At 44.3% G+C, this 12,166-nt stretch overlaps 1 protein-coding gene across 4 annotated transcripts in view; it reads left to right on the forward strand.

Moving 5' to 3' along the window:
- The window catches only part of veph1 (ventricular zone expressed PH domain-containing 1), a 359,761-nt gene that overhangs the window by 273,558 nt on the left and 74,037 nt on the right, over positions 1 to 12,166 (forward strand). For all 4 annotated transcript variants that reach the window (XM_038816020.1, XM_038816021.1, XM_038816022.1 and 1 more), the window contains exon 12: positions 5,161 to 5,292. In XM_038816020.1, the coding sequence (XP_038671948.1) occupies positions 5,161 to 5,292 (132 nt within the window). The remainder of the gene's footprint in view (positions 1 to 5,160; positions 5,293 to 12,166) is intronic.

Here is a 12,166-nt window from a genome sequence, read left to right on the forward strand (position 1 = left end):
TGACTGGGAAGGAGTGTTTAAAAACAGGTCCTTCTTAGTGGTGAGCTGCCAAGGTGTGATTCTGGAGAATCAGAGGGTGAGTCAGCCAGAAAGTAGGAAGGAATTTAAACATGGAATTAGGAGGGCTAAAAGGGGCCATGAAATGTCTTTAGCAAACATGGTCAAGGTTAATCCCAGGTCTTTTTATGCATATATTAAGAGGAAGAGAATAGCAAGAGAAAGATTAGGCCCACTCAAGGACAATGGGGGGAAGTTGTGTGTGGAACCACACGAAGTGGGTGAAATCCTTAATGAGTACTTTGTATCAGTATTCACCAGAGAGAAGGGCATGATGGATGTTGACATCAGGGATAGGTGTGTGAACGCTCTTAAGAACATCAACCTGTCAAAGGAGGAAGTGTTGAGTATCCTAAATTGCATTAACGTAGCCAAGTCCCTGGGGCCGGATGGGATCTTTCCCTGGTTCCTGTAGGAGGCAAGGGGAGAAATAGCTGGGGCCTGAACAGATACCTTCACATCCTCTTTGACCACAGATGAGGTTCCAGAGGACTGGAGAATCGCCAATGTTTAAGAAAGGAAGCAGGGATAATCCAGCAATTTATAGGCGATGAGCCTGACAATAGTGGTCTTGAAACTTTGGAAACGACACTGAGGGACAGGATATATGCACATTTGGAGGAAAATGGTCCAGTCAGTGACAGGCAGCATGGTTTTGTGTGAGGAAGGTCATGTCTCACCAATGTGATTGAGCTTTTCGAAGAGGTGACAAAGAAAATTGATGAGGGAAGGGCTGTGGATGCAATTTATATGGACTAGTAAGGTGTTTGACGAGATCTCACATTGCAGACTGGTACAAAAACTAAAATCAGATGAGATTCGGGGTGAGCTGGCTAGATGGATACAGAACTGGCTTGGTTATAGAGGACTGAGAGTAGTGGTGGAAGGGTGGTTTTCAGAATGGATATCTGTAGCTAGTGGTGTTCCGCAGGGATCAGTGCTGAGACCTCTGTTGTTTGTAGTGTATATAAATGATCTCGAGGAAAATGTGGCTGGTCTGATTAGTAAGTTTGCGGATGACACAAAGATTGGCAGAGTTGCTGATAGTGCTGAGGGTTGTCAGAGGATACAACAGGATATAGATAGATTGGAGACTTGGGCACAGAAATGGCAGTTGGAGTTTAATCCGGACAAATGCAAGGTGATGCATTTTGAAGGATCAAATGTAGGTTTGACTTATACTGTAAATGGCAGAATCCTTAGGAACATTAAAGTACAGAGGGATCTGGACGTTCAGGCCCCTAACTGTGACAAAACAGGTGGCCAAGGTGATTAAGTACGCATAAGCATGCTTGCCTTCATCAGGCTGGGCACTGAATACAGGAGTTGGGAAATCAAAATCTTGGTTAGACGTATTGTGAAGTATCTTGGAGTATTGTGTGCAGTTCTTTTCACCACATTATCAGAAGGATATGGAAGGTTTGGAGAGAGTGCAAAGAAGGTTCACCAGGATGTTCCCTGGTTTCGAGGGTGTTGGCTACGAGGAGAGGTTGAATAAACTAGGATTGTTTTTACTGGAAAGACAGAGGCCGAGGGAAGACCTAATAGAGGTCTAAAAAATTATGAGAGGCATAGACAGAGTGGATAGTCAGAGGCTTTTGCCAAGAGTTCAAGTGTCAATTACAAGGGGGAACAGGTTCAAGGAAGAGGGGGAAAGTTTAAGGGAGATGTGAGGGGTAAGTTTTTCATGCAGAGAGTGGTGGGTGCCTGGAACACGCTACCAGAAGATGTGGTGGAAGCAGGTACATTAGCAACATTTAAGAGGCATCCGGATGGGTACATGAGTAGGGAGGAAATAGAGGGATACAGACCGAGTAAGGGCAGAAGGTTTTATTTTAATTCGAGCATCTTGATCAGCACAGGCTTGAGGGATGGAGGGCCTGTGCCTGTGTTGTACTTTTTTTTGTTCTTTGTATTTGCGAAAAGCAGGTGGGGGCTCATTTCCAGCAATAAGAATAAGGGGCCCGTTCTGGCTAAACTGGCCGTTGAGAAACACCCCACCAATCACACCCAAAATGATACTTAGAAATATTTCTGTTAAATTGCATCCCATGTTTGAGTCGGTGGTCAGTTCGTGAGAGGGGATCATGTGATGAGTCACGAATCCCCTTTTTTGTTTTAAGAAATTGCTTTTCTCCAGGCCACAGTGCATAAGACGATGACATGGAGGTAGGAAGGTCTCGCTCTCTTTTATCTCTTTCACTCTCTCCCTTAATCCGCTCTGTAAGTTTGAGCCCTGCCTGTTTGACCATCCCCATGCTGCAAGCAGTGTATTAAAATCACCCAGCAGCTGCTGTCTACATCAGAAAACAAAAATCATCTGTCAACATCCTAAATCGTATTGATGCACAATCTAGAAAGGCGATCAAACCTAAGCCTAGACTGAAACCATTTATGAGATCTATAGGTCACTGATTTCTATTGGACTTTTAAGCTACTTACACGTATGTTATAGTTGGGTAACAGGGTCTTGTACAAACACTTAAATGGGTGTCTGTGTGTGAGACACTCAGAGCACTTTTTATTTACATAGGATGTAAACAATAAGTACTATTCTCTGTTTTAAAATCTTACAAGGAAACCCGTCAATAGGCAGAAATTTCATGAAAAATTGCAAAGTTTAGGTAATAACTGAAAACCGATGTGTTTCAACCCAGAAACACAGCCAGATTTTCACTCCAGATCTTCTGACACTTTGTAGAAAAAGAGCAGTAGGTTGTGTTATGCGCCGTCGCTCTGGCAGGGCAAGACCTGATAGAGCCGGTAAACCTGGATCCACAGAGACTGGGGCACTGTTTTAAAGGGCTCCTTGATCTCAAAGTCAAAGTAAAGACGGCCCAACCCCATGGAAACATACCCAATCCTTGAAGACAGAGGACCAACTTTCTTTCCATCACTCTGTTTGGATCACCTCTCCCACACCATGCAGACATAAGGGTGTGACGTTCCCTGCAAATGCCGGCACCCCCCCCCCCCCCCATTATCGTCAGCATCGGGAGATTATTTCCCCCCCTCCTTCTCCGTCATCACCGGCATCGAGGCATCATCCCCACCCCTCCTCCCCCAGCATCGGGACGTCACCCTCGCTCTCTCCACCCCCCCGCCCCGCCATCATTGCCAGCATGGGGAGATCATTCCGGGGCATCAGCTCTCTCCTCTGCTCCACCCCTCAATCGTTGCCGTCATTGGGGCACAGTTCCCGGCTCACCACCCACCCCACCCATCCCTCCACCAATCAGCGCCAACACAAACAAAATGAGAACTCCTAATGGGGTTCCCTGAGGCCCTGCCCCTGGCTCCACTCCTGCCCGCATTTGACACTGCCAGCTTGGCACCTCCAGGGTATCCTCGCTGGATGTGAACCTGATTATGCCACCACCGGGGGGCATGGACAATCTCAAACTGAGATCTTACTGCTGCAAATCCCATTATTGCCCTCTCATGAAAGCTAGCAGCCACAATGAGATTTGCACCCATGGTGAACGAGCCCACAAAATGGCAAAACACGTGTATTACACCTTGCCTTTCCAATATATCATTCAATACACACACACACACGTTTTGAATCTATTCTACTTAATAGATAAAAATATTTTTAACAAATTTCATGCTGGTCCCTTCTGACTCAAACTCCGGAATTTAGAAGTTAATTTGCACACATTCATCACCATTAACCTTAGGAAGGTGTTACTTACAGCAACTGGACTCTGTGGCTTGAAGTGACAGGCCATCTTCAACATGGGCAGCGCGGTAGCACAAGTGGATAGCACTGTGGCTTCGCAGCGCCAAAGTCCCAGGTTCGATTCCCCGCTGGGTCACTGTCTGTGCGGAGTCTGCACGTTCTCCCCATGTCTGTGTGGGCTTCCTCCAGGCGCTCCGGTTTCCTCCCACAGTCCAAAGACGTGCAGCTTAGGTGGATTGGCCATGCTAAATTGCTCTTAATGTCCAAAAAGGTTAGGAGGGGTTATTGGGTTGCGGGGATAGGGTGGAAGTGGGGGCTTAATGTAGGTCGGTGCAGACTCGATGGGCTGAATGTCCTCCTTCTCCACTGTATGTTCTATGTTCTAGATGCACATGAACAGCTAATTAACACATTTACAATTACATAGAACAATAATCTTGTTGTTATGAAACCATGCATCATCCGACTTACTATGCCTTAAGCTGCTAATAAATCATTAAAAATGGAAACACAATTATGTATTGAAACATTATACAGGGAGTTTTCCCATCAACACAACATAAACATCTAGGGCGCGATAAAATGACCTCATCGCGCCCAACTCAGTGACATGTCAAGCCCGTTAAATCCCGCAAGAGCGACACTCGGACCACCTCGCGAGATCTCTTTACACCTCACAAAAGATTGCGATCTCAAACTCACCTTTGGTTCATTTAAATATGTCTGTGCCAGATTTTCATGAGACCTGGAAACTAGCATTGACTCCTGGAAACCTCTCCATGGCGCCACTTAGCACTGGTCTATGCAAATGTGGGCCAGGCTTTATTGCAATTAAAGAGGGGGTTCTCCCAGGCCATCGGATGCCCCCCGAGAGTCCCAATGATAGGGTGCCAGGCTGTCAGTGCCAAGGTGTTTGGGTGCCAGGTTGATCATGCCAGGGTTCCTTTGCACACATACATGATAGAATTATCATTAATGTTTTAAATACTATTTTTATATTCCTTTCTGCTTTTTCCATATTTTTCCATTACACTCTTGTTTCTTGAACTCAGCTCTTTGTTTATTCTAGCTGCTCTGCAAAGTGGTTCAAATAATAGCTTGTAATTTCCACTGAATTAATTTGAGCATTTGCTTTGAGTTCTGTGCCCATCTCCTAAGCAGTACAAATGACGAATCTCTTCCCAGACTTATAGCAATGAACAATGATATGCTTTTGTTGAGAATTTTGTTTTGCCAGCATTAGTCATAGCTGTTCCAAGGCGTATTGCACAATATTTACTGAGGAACTTTCCTGACTTTGTATTTCATTGTTTGAAACTGACTGTATTTATTTAAGAACCATGTACATTTAAAACTTATTTGTGATTTTGAGTGGAGTGCGCCTCTCATACCTCCTATCTATGGTGTCTTGCCTTTTGCAGAGCTGTTCAGCAAGTCCCTTGTCCTCCCAGGATGCATCAGTACAAATTCTTAAAGCACTATGGGAGAAGATGCAGCTGAAGGGAACACGCAACTTTGAAACAGCAATGATCCAGACAATTGATTACAAGAAGGTGAACATAAATATTTTACAATACGCGACAATTTAAAATAATACGTGACAATGGTTATGTGTTTTAAAAATGTGATTATATAGTGTGAAATTTGGTTATATCAGCATGCTTTCTGATAAATTATTCAGCAGCTCTAATGTTAAAAGGCTGGACTCTCAGTCAGAGACACTCGACCATCCTCTCTATCGTCAGCTTGTAAATTCCTACTTTAGTGGGTTAATTACATGATTGCCAATTTATAACCCAGGAATTCCATTGAAGGTTCTACCAATTGGCTGCTATAGCTTTTATAGGATTTCATGCCAATATTCCACCAATCATACAGGCTGATTAGAAGGCCCCATTAGGAAACTTCCAGCAATAACCTTTAAGAATTATACATTTCCATAACCAAAATTACCTCATAAAACATTCAGGCTTTCCTCGATTACCCAGTGTCCGAGTTGCGATACAAAAGGTTACCTCAAATCCCAGAAATGATTCATTTTTATTCTCCGAAGAGAAGTGGTTTTGAATTGAATTTAACAGCAGAGTGAGCTTGTCAGGATTGACATGGACAAAGGCCCGTCAGGACAAAACACATAATTTATATTGTCCTTCCAGCTTGGTTGAAATAACTTGGAAAAATAAACCAAAATTCTCAAATCAGTCACAGGCTGATAATAAAGGCTAAATTGAGTTGTTTCTACTATACAAGGCATAGTTGCCAAATGTAACAGTCTGACTGAAATAAAATTCAGTGAAATAATCTGTTAACAATTCAATTTCCAGTTTGTTTTGAAATCTTTAGCCGGAAGCAACACTATGGCAATGCTCACAAGAAATTCTTTAGGAGGTACAAATTGATATGCATTTTGCCAGTTACTTGGGGAGTAAAATGAGTGCAACATATGCCATTTGGTGGACGCGGGACGATGTAATTGATATCCACCAACAGCACAGCCATTGTTATATTGACCCCTGACTGCTGCTTAAAAGCAGCACTGGCCCAATGCAATGAAGGGGCCTCTGGATTTAGTAGAACCTACCGATCAAACTGAGCACAAATCCACCTGTTCTTGAACTAAGGGTACTCCAACAAGTCTACAGCAGTCTAAGGCAGGGGCTTTCAAACTCAGGTGTAGGTGGGTCGCAGGCATGTTCCATGAGGGTCACGGCATTCTCAAACACGGGAGGGATGCCCAATGGCCGTGACCGACTTTTAAAATGCTGGTGCAATGGACTTTTGAGATTGCCGGCCAATCCGCACATAGGTGCCGAATCAAGCAGTGAGCAGGCCCGGAGCCCAGCGAGGTGGACCACCACCTCCTGACGTGGCACGCTGACCAGGGCCAGTGTTTTTCAGCAAACAACGGAGTCCTGCCACTGGACGTTGCAGCAGAGAGCCGATCACGCGCCCTATACGCTGATGTCAAATGCTCTGGGCTCAAGAGAGATTACTCCATTTTGCAGCTGCCAGTGGCGCTGGTGTGAACTCCAGGGCCTCTGGTGAACAACCCACGAAGAAGAAGCTGGAAACAGGAACAAAGCAGCATAAAGATGATTTCTTGAGGTATGGGTTATTAATTGTGCCACTGCAAATCAGGATTCAGAGTTTATGTGTGTTATATGAAGGAAAGCAATGGCAAATGAACGTTTAAAACCCTCAAGACCTCAAAGACATTTGAAGACTAAACATGGTGGGTTTGAGGACAAACCTTTTTGTTTTTCAACGAGTGCAGTGAGATCTTAAATCGTCAGCGGAAGTCATTATCGGAAATGTCGCATTGAATAACAAAGCAAGTGAGAGCGTGAGGACCAAGCAAGCTCACCTGTCACATCAAAGGTAAGTGAAAATGGTGGGTGGTGAAGGTCGGCTGGCGTGGGTTGCCAAGGATGGCTGGTTGGTAAAAATGGGTCCCGGGCAAAAAAGTTTGAAAAACACTGATCTATGGGACCACTGGAGGAAGTGGAAGAAACATAAAGGTAAGGCTTAAAAACCTACCAAATGTGGAGCCTGGAGGAGAAGAAATTGTTTCGCTGATGCCACATCAAAGCTGGGACATGGTCATCAATTTACCGATTATCTCAATGCCCTGGATTTCACTGGAACAACGACTAAAAAGAAACTCCTCCTCAATTACTTGTCTCCTGATTCCTCTCCCTTCCATCAGTAACTTTCAGGGCCAAGCTGCTGAGCCCTATAAACTGGCTTACCTGGATCTGCCACAATTCCAATCCTAGTTGATAAGGGCTTGTGGAGTTGGGTGTAATATATCACTGAGGGATTGTTTCTGTTGACTGGGGAATCTAGAACATATTCTCAGGATAATGGGATGATCTTTTAGGATTGAGATGAGGACAAATTTCTTCACACAAAAGGTTGTGGATCTTTGGAATTCTCTAACCCAGAGGACTGTGGATGCTCCATAATTGACTATATTGGAAGCTGGGGTCAATGGATTTTTGGTGTCTCAGGGAATTAAGGGATATGGGAAGTAGGTGGGAAAGCGGAGTTGAAGCCCAAGTCCAGAATTATTATATTGAATGGTTGAGCAGGATCAATAGAGCTATGTGATCTACTCCTGCTGCTATCTATTGTGCACTTCAGCTGGTTAGGGGCTGGTTTAGCTCACTGGGCTAAATTGCTGGCTTTGAAAGCAGACCAAGGCAAGACAGCAGCACGGTTCAATTGCCGTACCAGCCTCCCCGAACAGGCGGTGGAATGTGGCGACTAGGGGCTTTTCACAGTAACTTCATTGAAGCCTACTTGTGACAATAGCTCCATTGCCAAAACCCTGGGCTTTTCTCATTGACTGATGCATAGGGTAGATTTAAACAGGTTAACAAAATATATACAAGGTATAACTTTGTTTCTTTCCTTCTTCCGCATAACAGAATCTCTTCTCATTCTCTGTTCCCCTCTCCCTACTTGGCTTGTATGTCTATCTGTCCGCCTGTTTTATTCATTCTTTTATTGTTAATTTCAGTTAATCAGATTACAGAAAAGTGATAAACTGACTCAACCTTTTAATTAATGCATTCAATTATTCCTCAGCGGCTAAGGAATAGAATATTAGTAATTCTACCACAGAAGGCTGTGTAGGCCAAGTAACTGAATTTATTTAGGAAGGAGATTGATGGGGCAGCACGGTGGCATAATGGTTAGCACTGCTGCCTACGCCGCTGAGGACCCGGGTTCGAATCCCGGCTCTGGGTCACTGTCTGTGTGGAGTTTGCACATTCGCCCCGTGTCTGTGTGGGTTTCACCCCCTTAACGCAAAGATAGAACATAGAACAGTACAGCACAGAACAGGCCCTTCGGCCCTCGATGTTGTGCCGAGCAATGATCACCCTACTCAAACCCACGTATCCACCCTATACCCGTAACCCAACAACCCCCCCCTTAACCTTACTTTTTAGGACACTACGGGCAATTTAGCATGGCCAATCCACCTAACCCGCACATCTTTGGACTGTGGGAAGAAACCGGAGCACCCGGAGGAAACCCACGCACACACGGGGAGGACGTGCAGACTCCACACAGACAGTGACCCAGCCGGGAATCGAACCTGGGACCCTGGAGCTGTGAAGCATTTATGCTAACCACCATGCTACCGTGCTGCCCTAAATGTGAAGATGTGCAGACTAGGTAGATTGGCTACATAAATTACCCCTTAATTGGAAATTGGGTACACTTTTTTAAAAAAGGAATGAGGTTGATAGATTTCTAAACTCTAAAAGTGTTGAGGGATATGGGGTGAGTGGCGGAGTATGCTGTTGAAAAAGAGGAATGGCCATGATCACGGTGTATGGCGGAGAAGGCTAGAAGGGCTGAATGGCCTACTGCTGTTCCCATTTTCTATGCTTCTATTCTTAAGAATCCATAGTTTCACAATCTGAAATACCACTTGTGCAACTGTCAGTGTTCGCAATCTGCTTTATTTCCCTTCATTGACGTGCCCAAGTGCTTGAGAATGAACCAGTTTCACCAACTGACTTGCTCCAGATAAGATAAATAAAGAGGTTTTGTTTTTTTACACTTGAGCTGGCCGTAGTTCTCGTCATATCAGGAAATGCAGTACCTTACAATTTGTAGAAGACAAAGATGCTGGTTATTAGCATCTTGAATCCACCCCATTGTTCTGCTTGGAAAGCATATTTTAAGAGAGTGGCAGATTTCCACACTTGAAATGTTCTTCTGTGGACCGCGCATCGACACAGCAATTCTCCCGCCCTGGCTAAACAGTCAGGAGCCCCTCTTTCACCAAATATTCCTTAACAATTTACAAAATCTTGGGTCAAGATGGAATAGATTTTCCAATATGTGTTGAACACCCCATTGCATTATTGTTTTCAATGATAAAGTTGGTTCCCTTACTGCTGGAATGTTATTGATTACATCAAATCCATATTAAAAAGATCCGCTACAAATAGAGCAAAAGAGCATTACAAATAGGAGCAAGAGGACTCTATATACCCTTGACTTTGCTCCACCATTCAACATGATCATGACTGGTCTTCTACTCCACTTTCCCATCTAACCCCTGTCATGATATGCAAACATGCAACCAATGAACACTCAGAATAGGACACAACCAATGGGCAGTCAGGACACTCAGAGGTGGCATCACCACAAGGGGGCATGACATAAACACTATAAAAGGGTTGATGCACTCACATGCTGCCTCTTTCCACAGTCACACATCTAGAGAGTTAGACAGGGTTGATCAGCAGCATCACACCCCAGCACGTGGCTTAGAGCAAGCTGGTACAGTTAGACTGAGTTATTACAGTTGGATTAGCAGAGAATCAAACTCATTTGAGAACTGTGTTAATAGTTCAATAAACACGTTGAACTCATTTCAGAGTCTGGAGCATCTTTTAGTTAAGACGGCATCAAGTAGCAGCCTGTGTTGTCTGAAGCAGCATAACAGAAAAACCCCCATATCACGTGATCCCCTTGGCCTCCCTGAGATAGATCAGTTGTGGGGAAAGACTAAAATCTGTTTTGAGGTAAATTATACCAGATCTGATTTGCAAGTGTTAATGCAGTTTTATGAAAAGAAACTTACGTTTGACAAATCTATTAGAGTATTTTGAGGATGTTACTGACAAAGTAGATGAACGGAAACTATTGAGTTAATAGAACTGACTAAATATATTTGAACTTTCAAAGTCATTTGATTAAGTATCACATAAGAGGTTTGTGGGGCGCATGGAGTTGGAGGTAACATGGATTGAGAATAATGGACAGGAAATAGTGTTGGGATAAATCGGTCATTTTTGGGGTTGATGACCTCAAAAGATTTACAATCACTTTTCACCAGAAGATCCTTTTCTGTAAGATTACTAACCAACCCAGTCTCATTACACAAACTCAATCTAAGATAATCTGTTCCTTGGTTGGTTCTTCAACAAATTGTTTTGGAGAACTGACTCTAATGCATTCTAAGTTACTTTTGCCAATTTGGTTCATCCAATCTATGTGAACTTAAAGATCTTCATGATTATTGATTTATGCATGTTACAGCTGCTCTGATTTCCTGATTTATAACTACTATTCCGGGGGGGTCTATAAACTATTCCCAGTGTTTTCTATCCTTTGTCATTTCTTAGCTCTGCTCATACTGATTCTCCATCCTGAATTTCTGGGCTGTGATCCTTTCTCGCTAATGTGTTCATCATTTCTCTTATTATCAGGATATTCTGCTCCTTATCAATTCCCCATCATTTTTAAAAAGCATTTAGCTTTGAATGTTCAATTCCCAACCTTGGGCCGGGAGTTTTCCATTTTTTTGCAGTGTCTCGCAGTGGGACAGGAAAAGCAGAGGTAAAGTTGCCGGCCCCAACGGCAGCTTTCTCCACCGCATGGTGAGGAACTTTGAAAACAGAAATCCAAAGGGTGGGTCCCACAACATTATGCTGATGGGATAGGCTCTGATTGAGGCCACCACACCAGCAACTTTGTTTTTAAAGATCAGGGAACCATTTTTAAAGCCTGCCCCGATACAAAAGAGTAAAAAATTATCCCCCCCCCCCCCCCCCCCCCCCCCCCACCCAGCACTGTGTCCTGGCACCGCCGGAATACTGCCTGGACATTACACTGTCCCCCATGAACGATGCAAATTTCTCCGGTGGGTCTGCTCGCCAAGTACATGCTGTGGGAGACCAGTTGTGAGAGCAGGCCAACATGAATGGCTCATATAACTGAGGGGGGGGGGGGCAGAAGGACTACCAGGTGTGGAGGCCTGAAAGTATATTTAAAATTATTCTAATGTGGACAATCACGATGGGACTTCCTGCTGATGTACAACAAGATTTGGACCCCTCAATGCCCGATGCGAACAGGAAAGCAAAATCCAGGCCTTGGTCTCTCTGCAATCATTGGCAGGACTTCTGTTCCCTGCTCTATTCGTGTTTTAATGATGAAATGTAGAAAAGTAACCAACAAATGATGGTGATCACCGGAGGGTGATTTCAGCCAATAAAGCGACTGCATCCAGAAGCCCCGTCCAATTAAAGTGACTGGGTTCCCAAGTCCAGAAGGACAACAGGAGGTTGTCCAGCAGTCATTGATTGTCAGCCTCAGCATCAGAGATGGACACTGCTGAAGTATTCAGGAAGGTGATAAAACACTCCCATTCCTGGTTGCCAGGTACAAAAGGGGTAACTAAGGGTGCCAACGGATTGGAGCCTTCAGACATGAGGGGAAAAGCCCCCATGGTAACAGGCACCGCTGTGATTGGACATGGAGGAACGTGGCTCGAGAGAAGTTAGAGTTAACAACCACCAGTCATCTGCTGAAGTAAATAACCTGCAGCTGATTAAGCCTAAGTCCCCAATGAAGACAGTAGCAGCAGGGGTACTGTCAAGTCCTGTTACCAGTGCTTAG

Source organism: Scyliorhinus canicula, chromosome 13, assembly GCF_902713615.1.
Source record: "Scyliorhinus canicula chromosome 13, sScyCan1.1, whole genome shotgun sequence".
NCBI lineage: Eukaryota > Metazoa > Chordata > Chondrichthyes > Carcharhiniformes > Scyliorhinidae > Scyliorhinus > Scyliorhinus canicula.